General features: G+C 39.8%; 1 protein-coding gene across 8 annotated transcripts in view; it reads left to right on the forward strand.

Moving 5' to 3' along the window:
• The first annotated feature begins 3,380 nt into the window (after window positions 1-3,380).
• Window positions 3,381-15,746, forward strand: part of THADA (THADA armadillo repeat containing) — a 308,391-nt gene continuing 296,025 nt past the window's right edge. For 3 of the 8 annotated variants that reach the window (XR_006888570.1, XR_006888569.1, XM_046660638.1), the window contains exons 1-7: window positions 3,381-4,668; window positions 7,807-7,906; window positions 8,197-8,291; window positions 9,239-9,369; window positions 13,561-13,709; window positions 13,830-13,862; window positions 14,115-14,163. Coding sequence is in view for 6 of the 8 variants with exons in the window: in XM_046660638.1 (XP_046516594.1) it covers window positions 7,831-7,906; window positions 8,197-8,291; window positions 9,239-9,369; window positions 13,561-13,709; window positions 13,830-13,862; window positions 14,115-14,163 (533 nt within the window). In the remaining 2 variants the exon portion in view is untranslated. Of the gene's footprint in view, window positions 4,921-5,006; window positions 5,254-5,618; window positions 6,031-7,806; window positions 7,907-8,196; window positions 8,292-9,238; window positions 9,370-13,560; window positions 13,710-13,829; window positions 13,863-14,114; window positions 14,164-15,746 lie in introns of those variants that run through there. The other 5 variants (XM_046660632.1, XM_046660637.1, XM_046660633.1 and 2 more) reach the window with 4 other exon arrangements.

The raw sequence follows: 15,746 nt of genomic DNA on the forward strand, positions 1-15,746 counted from the left end.
TTCATATTCATAGCTCTAGTATATACTTTTGGACTTCATTTTAGACATGAAACTATTAAATAAAGCTTTTTATGAGGGATTCCTTAATTATGTAAATCACCATGCATTGCTGGCAGATTACCATAAATTACACTTTTTTAGAATGTAATGGTGACTATGAAACTGAGAGATTCTATTACGCTTTTTGGTAATGGAAAACAATATTTATAGGAGAAACTTACCTTTGATTGGTCTGAAGTTTTGGCTTGTATAGAGATCTTTATGAACAAGTATTAAATGAGTAGGCAATTAAAGCCCTTTTTTGTGGTTTTAAAAGGTCAAATTTTAATTATTCAAAAGACCTTTAAAATGTAAAAGAATTCCAAAAATCATTATGTAGGAAGACGCGTCATTAAATAATTATAAAAAAAGATTTCCTTCTCCAACTGAGGGGAAAATACTGCTTTAATGGGTACATATTTAGAAAGCTAAACTACACTGAATAAAACATGGATATATTACTTTTCATGATTTTATGTACTCCACTTTTATAATAAGATGTCATTTAAGTGTTTTATACTTTTATATACTAAGGATTACTGATTCTTCAAAAATTCCCTTGGAATACATTTTTACAAATAAAATATATAGCTCCTTAAAGAAAGTTCATGGCAGGGCCACCCCAGGGCATAGTGGTTAAGTTCAGCATGCTTCGCTTTGGTGGTTGGGTTCGTGGGTTTGGATCCTGGGCACAAACTACACACTCATCAGCCATGCTGTTGCTGTGACCCACATATAAAAGTAGAGGAAGACTGGCACATGATGAGGATTTTAGGCTGGTTACTTTTAAAACTACAGATGAGAAGCAGCCTCCGAGGACTGGAATTTTGCTTGCCCTTTTGAGACATTTGCGTTTGTGAAGGAAGGGGGGATGACCTTGTAGGGACCTGAAATTGGCCACCCCAGGATATGTCTCTTTGGCATCAGGATTGTTTTGGACTGATTGCTTTCGATAAACTGGGACAGGGAAGGAGGCTCTGGGGAATGGAACTTGCCCTTGTTGGGACACATTTACATTTGTAAGGTAAATCTCTATCTGTAAAAGGTGCCTCCCTCTCTGTACCAGGAAGAAGAGGAGAGATGACCTTGTCCCTAGAAGCTCTTAATGGGGAAGGCAAGAACTTAAGTTGGTTGCTGTCTGGCAATCTCACGTAACTGGTTTAGGGTGGTGGCGTCTAACCTTTCTAACCTTTACTTAATCCGATTTGATTCTTGTCTAAAAGTCATGAGATCACCCAATGACCAGACCCCACATGCACTGATACCATTTTAACTTTTTTTTCATGTTCTTTCCTTTGTCTTGTAAAGAGATGAATCATATACCTATGCCTTAAATTTAGCCCTAACCCTCAACTCGGGGCAGCAGCAGGAGCTCTGACTGCCCGTGGGTCCTGTCCCCACGCACCAGCTCTGCCTGCCCATGGGCCCTGTCCCCATGCCAGCGGGGGCAGCAGAAGCGGCAGCAGCAGAAGCTCTGACTGCCCATGGGTCCTGTCCCCATGCTACACTATTCTCTAAATAAAAGAGCACTACTGCCAGATCTTAAGAGTCTAAGAAATCTTTCTTTCGACTCCTCGGCTCACCGACCCCGCATCAGGCACAGATGTTAGCTCAGGGCTAATCTTCCTGAGGGGGTGAAAAAAAAGGGTCATGGCCCAAATTCATGCTGTGTTCTGAAAAATCTCAAGCACAGAATTGAATTTAAAGTGGTCTCAAGTTGGTAGTGCCAGGTGACTACAAAAACAAAAGGCTATCTTCGCCAAACATGTTACTGTTTCAATCTTTAAAAGCTAAACTTCTCCTTGCCTCTATTTCTCCTAGGGGTCACCACTCCATTTATTTGCCCTTGTGGACTAGAAGTAGTAGAGGTGTCTCTACTCCATCTTGCCAATTCTTCTCCTCCCAGTCTCTTTCAAAGCTATTCAAATTCACTCCAAGCAAACTTTTGGTTCTATTACTCTATGAATGGCGACTTCATCCTTCCAGTTGCTCAGGCCAGAAATCCTGGAGTCATCTTTGACTCTTTTCCTCATACCTCACATCTTATCCTTCAGAAAATCCTGTTAGCCTACTTCCAGATCACATCCAGAATCTGTCCCCTCTTCACACTTTCTACTGCGATCCCCCTGGTCTGAGCCACCAGCATCTCGCCTGCCTAGTTTACAGGAACAGCTTCCTCTTTGGTCCTCCTGCTTCCCCTACGGTCTATTCTCAACAAAGTAGCTCTGGTGACTCTTTTGAAATGTAAGTTAATCCTTTTATTCTTCTGTCAAAATGACTCCCCATTTCACTAGAGTAGAAGTCCTTAAAAGGCTTTACATAACCTAAATCCCCTTGCCTCATTACCTATTATCTAGCCCCTTGCTCACTTGTCTCCAGCCACACTAGCCTCCTTGTTGTTCTTCCCACAGACGAGCTCCTGCTCTAACAGCTTTGCGCTGGCTGTTCCCTCCATATGGGATGCTTTTCCTCTGGGTGCAAATCTTTATTCAGTGAGGCCTACCCTGACCACCTTATTTAAAATAGCAACAAATCTCCCCTCTCTTCTGCCATCTTCCATTCCCCCTATTTTTCCTATAGCAGTTACCACCTTTTCACATGTTTATTGTATTTGTTCCCCTCCTAGCCCACCCCCTCATTGTGTGGGGTGAGGAGTCACAATGTCTGCCCCTCACTTTTAAATGGTTGGGCCAGGATTAAAAAAGGGTTGGGCTCCATCCATCATTATGTAGTTATTTCCATGGGCCTGAAACAACAAACTATATTAAAAAAAAAAAGAAAACACTTAAAAATGGTTAAGGTGGCAATTTTAATGTTATTTGTATTTTACCACAATTTAAAAAAAATATAAAAAATATCAGAGCACATAGCTCCTGTAAAGTGTAACAAATACTTCAAGAAAATTTTCTTTCAGTTATGTATGTGGTAGTATTACCGTTCAAGGTATAGTGAATTTCTTACTGTAAGTCCCTGTTAAAAATGTTAGAAAAAAATTGCTGTAAAGTTCTGCACACACTCATTAGCTGACATATAAGAGAAAGTTCACCACAGTAGTTAGAGCAAAAGCTCGAAATAATCCAAATCTCTAGAGTAGAATGATACATAAATGTGGTATATTAAACAATGAAATATTAGACAAGAGCCAATGAAAGAACTACAGTGGGGGCCGCCTGTGGCAGAGTGGTTAAGTTCACACTCTGCTTCATCCACCCAGGGTTTCCTGAGTTTGGATCCTGGGCCAGACATGGCACTGCTCATCAAGCCATGCTGAGGCAGCGTCCCACACAGCACAACAAGAAGGACTTACAACTAGAATACAACTGTGTACTAGGGGGCTTTGGGAAGAAGAATTAAAAAAAAAAAAATGGCAACAGTTGTTAGCTCAGGTGCCAATATGAAAAAAAAAAGAACTACAGTGATAAGAGATATGCTTTTATGTGGATGGATGCCAAAAGCAGTGCTGAAAGAAGCAAAGTCTTAGAGAAAACATGAAGGAGTGCATCAACAAAGCTCAAAACCGGGGCCTGCTGGTGGCGCAGCGCTCCGCTTCTGAGGCCCTGGGTTTGCAGGTTTGGATTTCAGGCACAGATCTACCACCACCCATCAGGCCACGCTGTGGTGGTGTCCCACATAAAATAGAGGAAGACTAGCACAAATGTTAGCTCAGCGACAATCTTCCTCAAAAAAAAAAAAAGCTCAAAATCAAACAAAATAAGATATTGTTTAGTGATACATACACGTGGTAAATCTACAAAGAAGAAAAAGGCAAGGTGAGATAAAATTCAAAAAAGTAATGATTAAAATCGTAGATCGGAGGAAAGGTTTGGGGAAGTGGAATGTTACTCAGTATCTCCCAAATTAATTGCACCTGAACATGGCATCCACGTCTATTTCCTGATCTTACCCCCGTCGCAGCTCCTAGTGTAGTGTTTGGCACCTAATTATTTATTCCTAAAGGACTGAACCATCTAACAATTTGTGTAAAACACGTACCCTAAACAGGCGGTAACTCTCAAGGTTAGCACCTGGCAACGCTCCGGCAACAGCGCTCATTAACTATTTGCTGAACGAATAAAGGCACTCCGGCATACGTTAGTTCATTTTGGTATTTCTCATTTTCGTCAAATTCCTTATTGTGACTTCGGTTCCATGCCTGTCCCATCCTCTACCCCATCTCGCCGGCTCTAAATTCTTTAGACTCCCCGTCTCTGCGCTGGGTAAGCTGAGTGCGAGAAGGGCGGAATATCTGGGTGGAGGTAAAAGTGCTTCCTACGCACTGAGGGCTGCGGAGGTCGCAGCCTAGGCTTCCCCAAGGGGAAGGAGGGGCTCGGGTTCCAAGCCGCCGGGTTGAGGGCACCGGGCACTCCTCAAACTCGGCATCTAACCAAATCCACTCACGAACACGCCTTCCCCAGTGACGTCACGACCTCTACGAACTCCTGATTGGAAAAGCGCATTAGCTCAATTCTCGCGATGATTCCTCTTCAGGCCCTCTTGCTCCCTCCCTTCGCCCAGACCGGTAGTCGACAGCAGACCACGCTGCGAGTCACGGAGACACCGTAGAACTAGACCAGCTTCTGGGACTCATCCAGGCGGCTGCGACGCTTCTCAGACGCCCACGGGCACGAGGTTTGGCTCCCGGACGTCCTATCTGCCAGACCCGCGGTGGCGCCTCACTCCGCCGCTCTGCTCGGTCACTTTGCTAGAGCATCTGTGCGATTCACACTAATTCCCGTCTTTTAGTATCGCGAGAATTTGACAGTTGTGAAACTGATTTCCGGTCGCTTAGGTCTCCGTGGAGACAGCATTTTAACCATTTTTTTTTTCACCTCTCATTCCGCGGACTCCACATGGTTCGGAAATTGCCCAAAGAACATTTATGTGAGTCGACCAGAAAGATGTAGATGGGAGCTAAGCGGGGTTCAAAAGGGAAACAGCCAGAGGAACCCAGCAGGGGTATAAATTACTGAGCATCTTCTGGCCACTTAAGCAGCGCTTACGGTGGGCACGGGATTTCCCCCTACTGGGGAGGCCTAGTTCATCAGGACAAACCTTTAGGCATCCATTGAGCATGCATAAGCACCGAGCTTATTTTTGTGTAGTCTTGAAAGTTCCTAGATCAAATCTTGCTCCAAACTTACTCACCATTTACCAGAGAATCATCTCCGGTTATCCGTGGCTGTTTCTTCTAAACTTTGTAAATGGTTGCTTCTGGTAAGAAATAACCCGCAGTTATTCCCCTAGATCTAATCATGTCACTTTTCAGATTCTTTCCTTGTCCATGCCATTTTAGCTGTGTCCATTTTTATTGCCATTTCCTGTTAAGTGGTTTTTCACATGCCATCAGTGTATTGATTTCTTCCTTTGCAAATGGACCATAGGTTGTTCAGTGTCTGGCCTAGCTTGTCACTTATATAAAGGGTATACTTTAGATACCACGTAGTTCACCTTTTTGCCGTTAAAGGGAAACGTCCCTTCTAGAACATCTCTGATGAGTGTTTGTTAATTAATTAATCTGTTTACTTATCTAATATTTATTAAGCACTTATATGTGCCAGGTCATGTTTTAGGAATTGGGAATTAAAACAGTGGACAAAACAGATTGAAGTTGCTGCCTTCGTGGAATTTTCTACTAGGGGAGACAGACAATGTACAAATTAAACAAGGCAATGTCATTTCAGGTGTTAGTAAGTGCTGTGAAGAAGAAATAATGAAAATGGTGTGTATGTGAGTAGGACTCGTGGCATTTTCGATGGAGTGGTCACAGAAGGCTTCTCTTAGGATGGGTATTCGAGAAGAGACCCGAATGATGAGGAGTCATCTTTGCAAAGATCTGGTGGAACCAGCATTAACAGTCAGAGATATCAGGAAATGCAGAGCCCCTGAGATGGTGAAGAGAAGATTGCTTTGAGATGAAATGTGGAGGAAGGCAGTGCCAGATTATTGAGGGCCTTGAAGGCCAAAGTCTCAAGTTTGGATTTTGTTCTAAGGGTAATTGGAAGCCCTCGGAAAACCCAAGAGAGTAATTAGATTTGATTAGTTTTTAAAAGATTGCTTTGATGACTGTGAAGAGAATGGACTCTTCAGAAGCAAGGGCAGAAGTGAGGAGACTGGTTAGATTGCAGGAGTCCGGGTGAAAAGGGTTCATTCAGCTTCTGTTAGGATATTGCCAGTGTGTGGATATTCTCTGCTTAAAAGGCAGCCCGTTCCATAGTTGGAGCATGGAGTTCTTCCTTTGTATTGAGCTGGAATCTGCCCTGCCGAAGCTCGCACTGACTTTTCCTAATCCTATGGCAGGACAAAAGACATCTACTCCCCTTTTCTCCAAAACAGTCCAGCAGCTATTTTAAGGCACTTGTCCTGTCCCCTTTTTTCCAGTCCAAACACTTTTGGTTAACTGAGCTGTTCTCTGAAGGAGGAGCTCTGTAGGACCTTCAGAAATCTGGTTGTTCTTTGGAAGCTCCATCATTTGTTATAGCTTCTTAAGATGTGGCCACTAGCAGTGCACCTAATGCTCCACATGCCACCTACCTGTGGGGATGACCAGGGGGTCATGTGCTCCCTTAACCTAGCTGACTTCTAGTGTGGTTTTTAGCAGTTGTGCTGTTGGCTTACATATTGAACTGTTTCACATCACATTATGCTTCACTCTGCCTCCACTTCCTATATTTCTATGTTATATTTTTCTAATCTAAATGCAGCATTTTACATTTATTTCTATTTCATCCTGCTAAGTTTATTTCAGTTTATTGGGCTTTTTTTCAGTCTTGATTTTATCATCCAGCATGTCCTCCCATCTTTGTATCTTATAAATTTCCTATGTTGTGTCCTCTGATGTCTGCATCATAAACACTGTTAAAAATGCTAACTGCACCAGGAAGAGAGCCCAGTGTGGCATTTCCCTAGTGTCTTCTCTCTGAATGGCACGGTACTATTAGTGTGTATTCTTTGAGTATGTTTGTTCAGCCCATTAAGAACCTTGTTAACGAAAACTCTGTTAACTATAAGCAAACTCAGAAGGATATAATGCAGAAGTTTCCTGTATTAAATACTTTGCAGAAGTCAAGAAACAGTGTTATGATACCTCGTGATCTGTCAGTGTAAGAAGTCACTGAGGTTAGTTAGGCCCAGTTTATTTTTGGAAAAACCGTGCCGGTTTCTTTTGTTATTACTAAAATGAAGGTTTGCTGTATTTTAAGATACAAAGACTGGGTCATAACTTTAGACAATAATATACTCTTCTTGATCTTAAAAAAAGTTTTTTCTGGGGTCAGCCTGGTGGCACAGTGGTTAAGTTCACACATTCCACTTTGGCAGCCTGGGGTTCACTGGTTTGGATCCCGGGTGTGGACCTATGCACCGCTTGTCAAGCCATGCTGTGTTAGGCGTCCCACATATAAAGTAGAGGAAGATGGGCACGGATGTTAGCTCAGGGCCAGTCTTCCTCAGCAAAAAGAGGAGGATTGGCAGCAGATGTTAGCTCAGGGCTAATCTTCCTCAGAAATCGTTAGACCAGTGGTTCTCAACCTATAGCAGCTTTGCTCCCCAGGGGACATTTGGCAATGTCTGGTGACATTTTCTGGTAGTCACAACTTGGGAGAAGAAGGATGCTACTGGCATCTAGTAGGTAGAGGCCAGAGATGTGTTAAACGTCTTGCAATGCACAGGACAACACCCCACAGCAAAGAATTCTCTGGCCCAGAATGTCAGTAGTACTAAGATTCAGAAACCCTGTTAGACAGTGCCTTAAACTCTTCTTTCTTGTAGTGACTACTCTTGATTATATTTAAAATGGGTGTAAAGAAGAAGAAAGAAATGCAAGTTGCTGCATTGACCATTTGTCGTCAGGACCTTGAAACTTTGAGATGTAAGTGATTTCTAACTTCATTTGTTTCTTTTCTAGGTTGAAAACAGAATTTTTGTCTTTAGGACTCCATATCACATAATGTTCAAACTCCTGCTTTTTAATTTTCCACGTTCTTCAAGTTCAGTTTTGGATGTAAAATGGTTTTCTTAAAAGTCTATCTTTGGACTAAGTTCTTCCTGTTTTTTTTGGTCTGTTTATAAATATTTAAATTTTATAGAATGCATAATAAAGGGAAACTCATTCATTTATTACGAAATCACTAAAGAAATTTTTGTGTATGTGTTATGTAGCTTTGGCTGATGTGGAAGGGAAAAATCTAGCTTCTTTGCTGTTACATTGTGTGCAGCTCACCGATGGAGTGTCACAGATCCATTATGTTAAACAGGTAAGGCTGGATTGATATTCATAGATGCATCTTGAAGATTATTGTGCTTACGGACTTTGTAAGTTAACTGGCAGTTTTTGGCTCCTGATTATTTAATATCAATGTATCATTAAAGAATAGGTTAGGGGTTTTTTCTGTTCATTGTATCATATCTTTTTATTCAAAGTAGCAAAAGAAGGCATATTCAGGCTACCATCACCATTGGAGCTGTAAATAGATAGGATAATGAGATAATTGTGCATACCTTTTTTTGTGGTGATAAAAAATATTTCTATTACTCTGAATCTTTAAAACTTTTTAGCAGGCACTTTAAAAAGTTAATTTAAAATGTAAAGACTGTCCTTACTAGTATTTCAGTATTAGGATTTACCATTTGAACTTGCATAATATTTTTTGGAAAATAATTAAATGTGTTACTGGTTTTTTAATAGTACTACAGAATTCCTGTAGCTTAAGCCATTAACAAGTCTGTAATTCTCAATGAAGGTGGGTCTGGAGGGTAAAGTGGGAGTTAGGGGCATGGATTAAAAAGGTTAAATACTGAAACAGGTGTTTAAATCAGTATTCTTTTTTTTTTTTGGAGGAAGATTAGCCCTGAGCTAACATCTGCTGCCAATCCTCCTCTTTTTGCTGAGGAAGACTGGCCCTGAGCTAACATCTGGGCCCATCTTCTGCTACTTTTTTATATGTGGGACACCTGCCACAGTATAGCTTGCCAAACGGTGCCATGTCCGCACCTGGGATCTGAACTTCTGAACCCCAGGCCGCTGAAGTGGAACGTGCGAACTTAACCACTGGGCCGGCCCGTAAATCAGTATTCTTACTGGTGCAGTTTGGGAGATATTTCACATTGTGATTGAGACTTAAGAGAGTATTTGAATCCATGTTGTTTTGCTATACTTGATATTAAGAAAAATTACTATGACTTTGAATTTTTTGGATTATAGATTGTACCTTTACTGGAGAAGGCAAATAAAAATGGCGTATGTGATCCCACTATTCGAAGTTGTTTGGATATTTTAGCAGGCATTTATCTTTCTTTGAGTCTAAAGAATCCCTTGAAGAAGGTCTTGGCAAGGTAAGGAAAAAAAGAAGGGAAGTTAGGCATTATAAATGTTCAGTTTGGGCAAAAGTAACCAATATTTGATGTTCCTTTCCTGGTTTGGTAAAACTGAGCTGAAATATATCACTAACAATTTTATTCATGCAGTCTCTTCTCTGTTTTGTTTACTTTCTTCCTTCTTTTCTCCATCCCTCCCTCCTTCCTTCCTTCCTTCCCTCCTTCCCTCCCTTTAAAAATATGAAAGCCTTCCTAGGTCACAGGCCTTAAGAAAACAGACTATAACCTATAGTTTGCTGACTGCTGGTTTCGTCCATTTACATTTAAGGCAATTATTGGTTAAATTTAAATCTGTCACCTTGCTATTTTTTTCTCTATTTGTCCCATCTGTTCTTGGTTTAAACAGATTTTTAATTACACAGATAATACAGGAATATATGCTTGATGTGAAAACTTAAGCAATATAGAAGTATACAAAATGAAAAGTGAGCCTTGTATTTCACTATTTCTGGCCTATCCTTTCCATAGTAAAGGTCATCACTTAACTTTTGGTATCTGTCTTTCTAGACCTTTTCTTTGGGTTTAGTGTGTGTGTGATATTTAGTTTTTACATAAATGAGATTGTACTCTAAATATTGCTCTGTAACTTGTTTTTTCAGTAAAGAATGTCTTAGAGATATTTTCTTGTCACCATAGTTTTTATTCTTTTTTTTAAAATTGTGGTAAAAAATGTATAATTTACCATCTTAACCATTTTTGAGTGTACAGTGCAGTAGTGTTAAGTATATTCACATTGCTGTGCAGTGGGTCTCTGAAACTGAAACTCTGTACCCATTAAATGACAACTCCCCATTTCCTCTTCTCCCTAGCCCTTGGCAACCGCCGTTCTACTTTCGTTTCTATTAATTTGCTTACTTTAGATACCTCCTCTAAGAAGAATATTTGTATTTGTCTTTTTATAACTGACTTAGTGTTCTCAGGGTTCATCCATGTTGTTGCACGTGATAGGATTTCCTTCCTTTTTAAGGCTGAATAGTATTCCACTGTATGTACATACCATATTGTGTTCATCCATTCATCTGTTGATAGACATTTGGGTTGCTTCTTCCTCTTGACTGTTGTGAACAATGCTGCTGTGATCATGGGTGGGCAAGTACATCTTTGAGGTCCTGCTTTCAAACTTCTTTTGGATATGTACCCATAAGTGGGATTGCTGGATCATATGGTAATTCTATTTTTAATTTTCTGAGGAACTTCCATACTGTTTTCCATTTGGCTGCACCATTTTACATTCCCACCAAAAATCCTTATTCTTTCTAATAGCTATAGATATTTTATAATATGAATGTACCAAAATTTATATGTACCATACTCTATATTATTTAATCACTTTCTCATTGGTAGATATTTAGTTTGTTTTCAAGTTTTCGTTATTCCAGCAATGGTGCAGTGATATTCTTAATCATGTATATAATTGTATATGTGTACTTCTCTGAGATGAATTCCTAGAAGTGGAATTTCTTGACCAAATTTATACCTGTCAAAATTTTTGATAGATATTGCTAAGTTATATTCCCCAAAAACTATTTCAAGTTGCACTCCTGACAGTGAATGAGTGCCTTTTTCTTCATATCTTTGCAGCACTTTATAAAATCAGTCTTTAAATCTTTTAAAATATGATGAATGAAAATAATTTTATGTTATAATTTGCATTTCCCAGATTACTGGGTGAGATTGAACATTGTTTTAATGTGTGGAGTTTGATTGACTATTTCACATTTTTTTGTGATTACGTATCTTTGTATCTTTTCTTTTTAGAATGTCTTTTTTTTTTTCTTGAGCAAATTTTTTATTGTGTGACAAAGCAAATGATCAGATACTAGCCAGTTCTGGGGTTTTGGTGAAGTGGTCAACAACATTATCAGAGATCCTGATGTTTTCCATCTCTCTCCCACTGTGTTGGCCATATCTTCCCTCAGAGTTACAAGGGGCTATAGCAGTTACAAGCACCTTATACAGACTTTACTGCATTCAACTTCAAAAGGGAAATTTCTTCTTTTACATCTCTTTTTATTAGAGAGAAAAACGTTTTGCAGAAGGTCCCAGGAGACTTCCTATCAATTTTCGTTGTCAGGATTGGGTCATATGCTCTTCCTCTGGTTGTAAAAAATGACTAGGAGGCAAGAATCTCACACCTCTAGCCTCTTTTATGGGAGGTGGGCTTTACCAGCAAAGAAAGGCATGGAGAATGCCTGCAGGAAGGCAGCCAACCATAGAATGTCTTCTTGATTTATAAGAGCTCTATATGGATCATGTGTCAAATATATTCCTTTATTTATTTATGTTTTTACTTCTTCTTCTCCCCAAAGCCCCCAAGTACATAATTGTGTATTCTAGTTGTGAGTACTTCTGGTTGTGCTATGTGGGACGCTGCCTCAGCATGGCCTGATGAGCGGTGCTAGGTCTGTGTCCAGGATCCCAACCGGCGAAACCCTGGGTTGCTGAAGTGGAGCGTGCCAACTTAACCACTTGGCCATCGGGCTGGCCCCTATTCCTTTAGTTTGTTACTTGTCTTTAAACTTTTATGGTGTTTGCTTTATAGAAATTTTAAAAAATTTTTGTAATCAATCCTACTAATGGTTTTCTTAGTGTAGATTTCTGAGTTTCATGCCTTGCTTACGTATGCTTTCTCTAAAGATTACAGTCATGTCACTTAACAGTGGGGATACATTCTGAGAAACCTGTTTTTAGGTGATTTCATTGTTGTGTGAACATCATAGAGTGCACTTAGACAAACCTAGATGATATAGCCTACTACACACCTAGGCTGTACGGTACTAATTTTGTGGGACCACCGTTGTATATGCAGTTCGCTGGTGACTGAAACATCGTTATGTGTTGTGTGACTGTATATAAAATTACTTGCTGGTCTTTTCTTAAAATACTTTTATGTTTTTGTTTAACTTTTAAGTCTACCTGGAATTAAGTGTTCAATGTAGTATGAGGTAGAGATCCAACTTAGTTTTATTTTCCGTATTGGGAGCCACTGATCCCCAAACTGTTGAATAGTTGATCTTTTTCCACATATTTGGAATGCCATCGTATTACGTTTTATGTTCCTATATAAACGTAGGATGATTTTAGACTTGGAGCTGTTTGTTCACATACCAACGCCACATTTTTATTCACTATAGTTTGATAATGTGGTTTAACTATATACTAGAGCAAGTCATCCCTCTAGTGACTCTTCTTTTTCAATATTTTACAATATTAATATTTTTGAATTTTTTTCTGGAAGAGTTTTAGAACTGTTCAAAATTTTTAAAAATGCCTACTGATTTTGATTTGCATTAATTGAGGTAAAATTGACATTAAGTTTAATTTATCTATTCAGTAAATTTTTATTGACTGCCTACCGTGTGTCAAGTATTCTTCTAGGTATTGGGGATACAGTGAATAAAACAGCTAGAAAGGAGGTTACATTCTAAGAGGAACATAGAAAATAGACAAAATAAATAAGCAAAATCCATAGAATTAGAGGGCATGAGTGCTCTGGATAAAAATAAAGCAGAGAAGGGGGAAAGGGAGCACCAAGGATGAGGTGAGGGTTATAGTTTAAAATATAGTGGTCACTTCAGATGTCTTTGCTCAGATGTCATTGACAGGATGATATTTGACATTGACCTAAAAAAGGTGAGGGAATGATTATTGGTTATATTTGAGGGAAAAGTGTTCCAGGTGGAGGAAGTAGCAAGAGCAAAGTCTTTGACGCTTTGTCAGAACAGAGGAAGACCACGTAGCTAGAGCTAAGTGAACAAGGATCGAGATGAGCTCAGAGAGCTCATGGTGGGGCCAGATTGCGTAGGGTCTTGTAAATCATTGTAGGCACTTTGGTTCCTACGTTGACTGAGAAGGACGTTGTTTGACAATTGTAGGCAGAGGACTAACATGGCATTCTAGTGCTGTCGCTGTGACTGCTTTGTTGAGGATAGTCTGGGGGATGGGAGGGAAGCTAGGTGGAAGCCGGGAGACCAGGTGAGAGGTGATAGACCAGAAAGTTCCAGTGATAGCGGTGTAAAGTGAAAATTTTCTTGGCTGTATTTTGAAGGTCTAGTTCAATTTTCCTTCATTTGTAATGGTTCCCTTCCCTCCCCGTATATCCTTGTGCTACAAGATTGTCAGATTTTTAATATTTGGTTCTTTTTCTAGCTCACTAGATGATCTACCTGAGTTTTTTCTGACTGAGGCTGCACAAAGTTTTACTTCTCGACTTCAGGAAGACTTGGATTCTACTGATCTATACTCTTATAGGAAAGTCATTGACAATTTGTCTTCCTGTATGGAGAACTTTAACTTGGGTAAGCCAGCTCTTTTCTAGTACTTTTTCTGGCTAACACCTGTCATTACATCATTGTTTTTAAATGCTGTTAAGTTTGGTCCTGAGACTCCTTATCGGTGTTAATTTTTTCCCCCCACAGGAAGAACAAGTGTTAGTAATCTTCTTAAAAATGGTAAGTCCTATTATTTTATTTCATTCTGAGAGGTGACTGTTTGTATGAGTCATTTTGAAACTGGGTCTTTTACGGTTCTTGGCACTAGGTAGAGCACGTAGATGACTAAGGTCTCATGCTCCTTCCTTTTAAATTTCTACTGCTATGCTGTGATATCATTTTAGGTAACAGTGATTTAAAATATTTTCTTGTACTGAAGTTAAAGTTTACAGTTTTAAATTCTGGTTTGTCATTATATTCTTTGTGTTTCAGTGCTTCATTTTCTGCAGAAGAGTTTAATTGAAATCTTGGAAGAAAATAGGCAAGTGTTATACGTTTGCATGTTTGTGCATTGTCTTCGAACGAGGAAATTTTAAAAAAGGTTCCAGGATGTGCTCCTTTCCATCCCTCTCCATTAATATTAGGCCTAATTAGTTAAATTTATTTTTTAGAGGTTTGATATTTAACTTTTAAAAATCAGGTAAGTTATTATGAGAATAAATGAGAAAGGAAAGAGCTCTTTCCTCTACTTGAATGTTCCTTTTTCGTAGCATCCTGTTCTTATTTCATGGATGAAAGTATGCCCTGTTATTTCTCTGAGGATGTTAATGATTTCTTTTTGTTTTTTTAAATTTTCTTGTCTTTAGATAGTCTCTATTTCTTCCACATTGCTTTTTGTCTGTTTGCTGCTTTTGGTCACTATATTTGTTGCTAGAAGCCTTCCTCAGAAGTCTGGTGATCCTTGGCTGAGCATTCATGTTTAAGAATGGGGCACTGAGAGTTGATTTGAATCTCTGTGCATATGGATCGGCTTGATTGCAGCTTTTATTGTAGGCTAGTCTAGCTGTTTCTTTGGGGAAACCCTGATGTAAATATCTATGTCTTTTGCATGGGTAGTGGTTTCACCGTGGAAGCATCTTCTGTTTGCTGATGGGGAAGGAAAGCTGAGAGCTTGGCATTTGGCATTCATTGTTCATTTATTTACCTAATTCTCCTGTTTGCAATATGGCGTCACTACCTTATGTTTGTACTGTCTTCCTGTCTGCATGCCTGCTGTTTTACATTCTCTGGAGGTAAACCAGTTTGCTGGCTTGGAGGTATGATCCAGAGTTCTTATTCTTCTTCAACAGACTTGTAGCCAGTCTTCCTGTTTTCAGCCCTACATTTCCCTCCACATCATGGCGTACCTGGTGCCAACAGTTTCTTAGCCTTTTGGGGCTGCAAATCAGGTTGCTTCTGGGCTTGTTTTCTGGCTTAGTATTCACTCTTCTTGATTCTGCTAAGTCAGTTGTCACTCCTCCGTCTGCTTTGTAGCTTCTAAAATTTTATTATCGTCTTGTTGTATTTTTGCTGCCCTTGTGTGTTTGTGTCTTTTTGTGTTTACATCCTCTGGCCATTGGTTTAGGGAGGTTCTGGGGGAGAGTAGGAGTAATATCTGTGTGCCTTCTTTAACCCGGGGTCTCCTGTTGCCTTACCAGGAGCTCTTTCTGTCTCCTTTTAGGCTCTTCTTCCTCTGCTCATCTCTTAAATGTGGGTTCTGTCCTTTTTATTCTGTTTGTTCTGACTGCTTAGTATCATCTACTTCTTTAGTGTCAGGCACCATCACTGTACTTAGGATTCCTAGATTTGTCACTCCAAATTAGATCTCTTCCCTGAGTGGTAGACTCGTATAGTCAGTTATCTCCTGGACATCTTAACTTGGATGTTTTACAGCTGCCTCAAATTCACTGTGTCCAAAAGAAAATTCACTGTCTTTTTTTTAAGATTTTATTTTTTTCCGTTTTCTTCCCAAAGCCCCCTGGTACATAGTTGCATATTCTTTGTTGTGGGTCCTTCTAGTTGTGGCATGTGGGACGCTGCCTCACTGTGGTTTGATGAGCAGTGCCATGTCCGCGCCTAGGATTC

This window comes from Equus quagga, chromosome 5, assembly GCF_021613505.1.
Source record: "Equus quagga isolate Etosha38 chromosome 5, UCLA_HA_Equagga_1.0, whole genome shotgun sequence".
Lineage (NCBI taxonomy): Eukaryota > Metazoa > Chordata > Mammalia > Perissodactyla > Equidae > Equus > Equus quagga.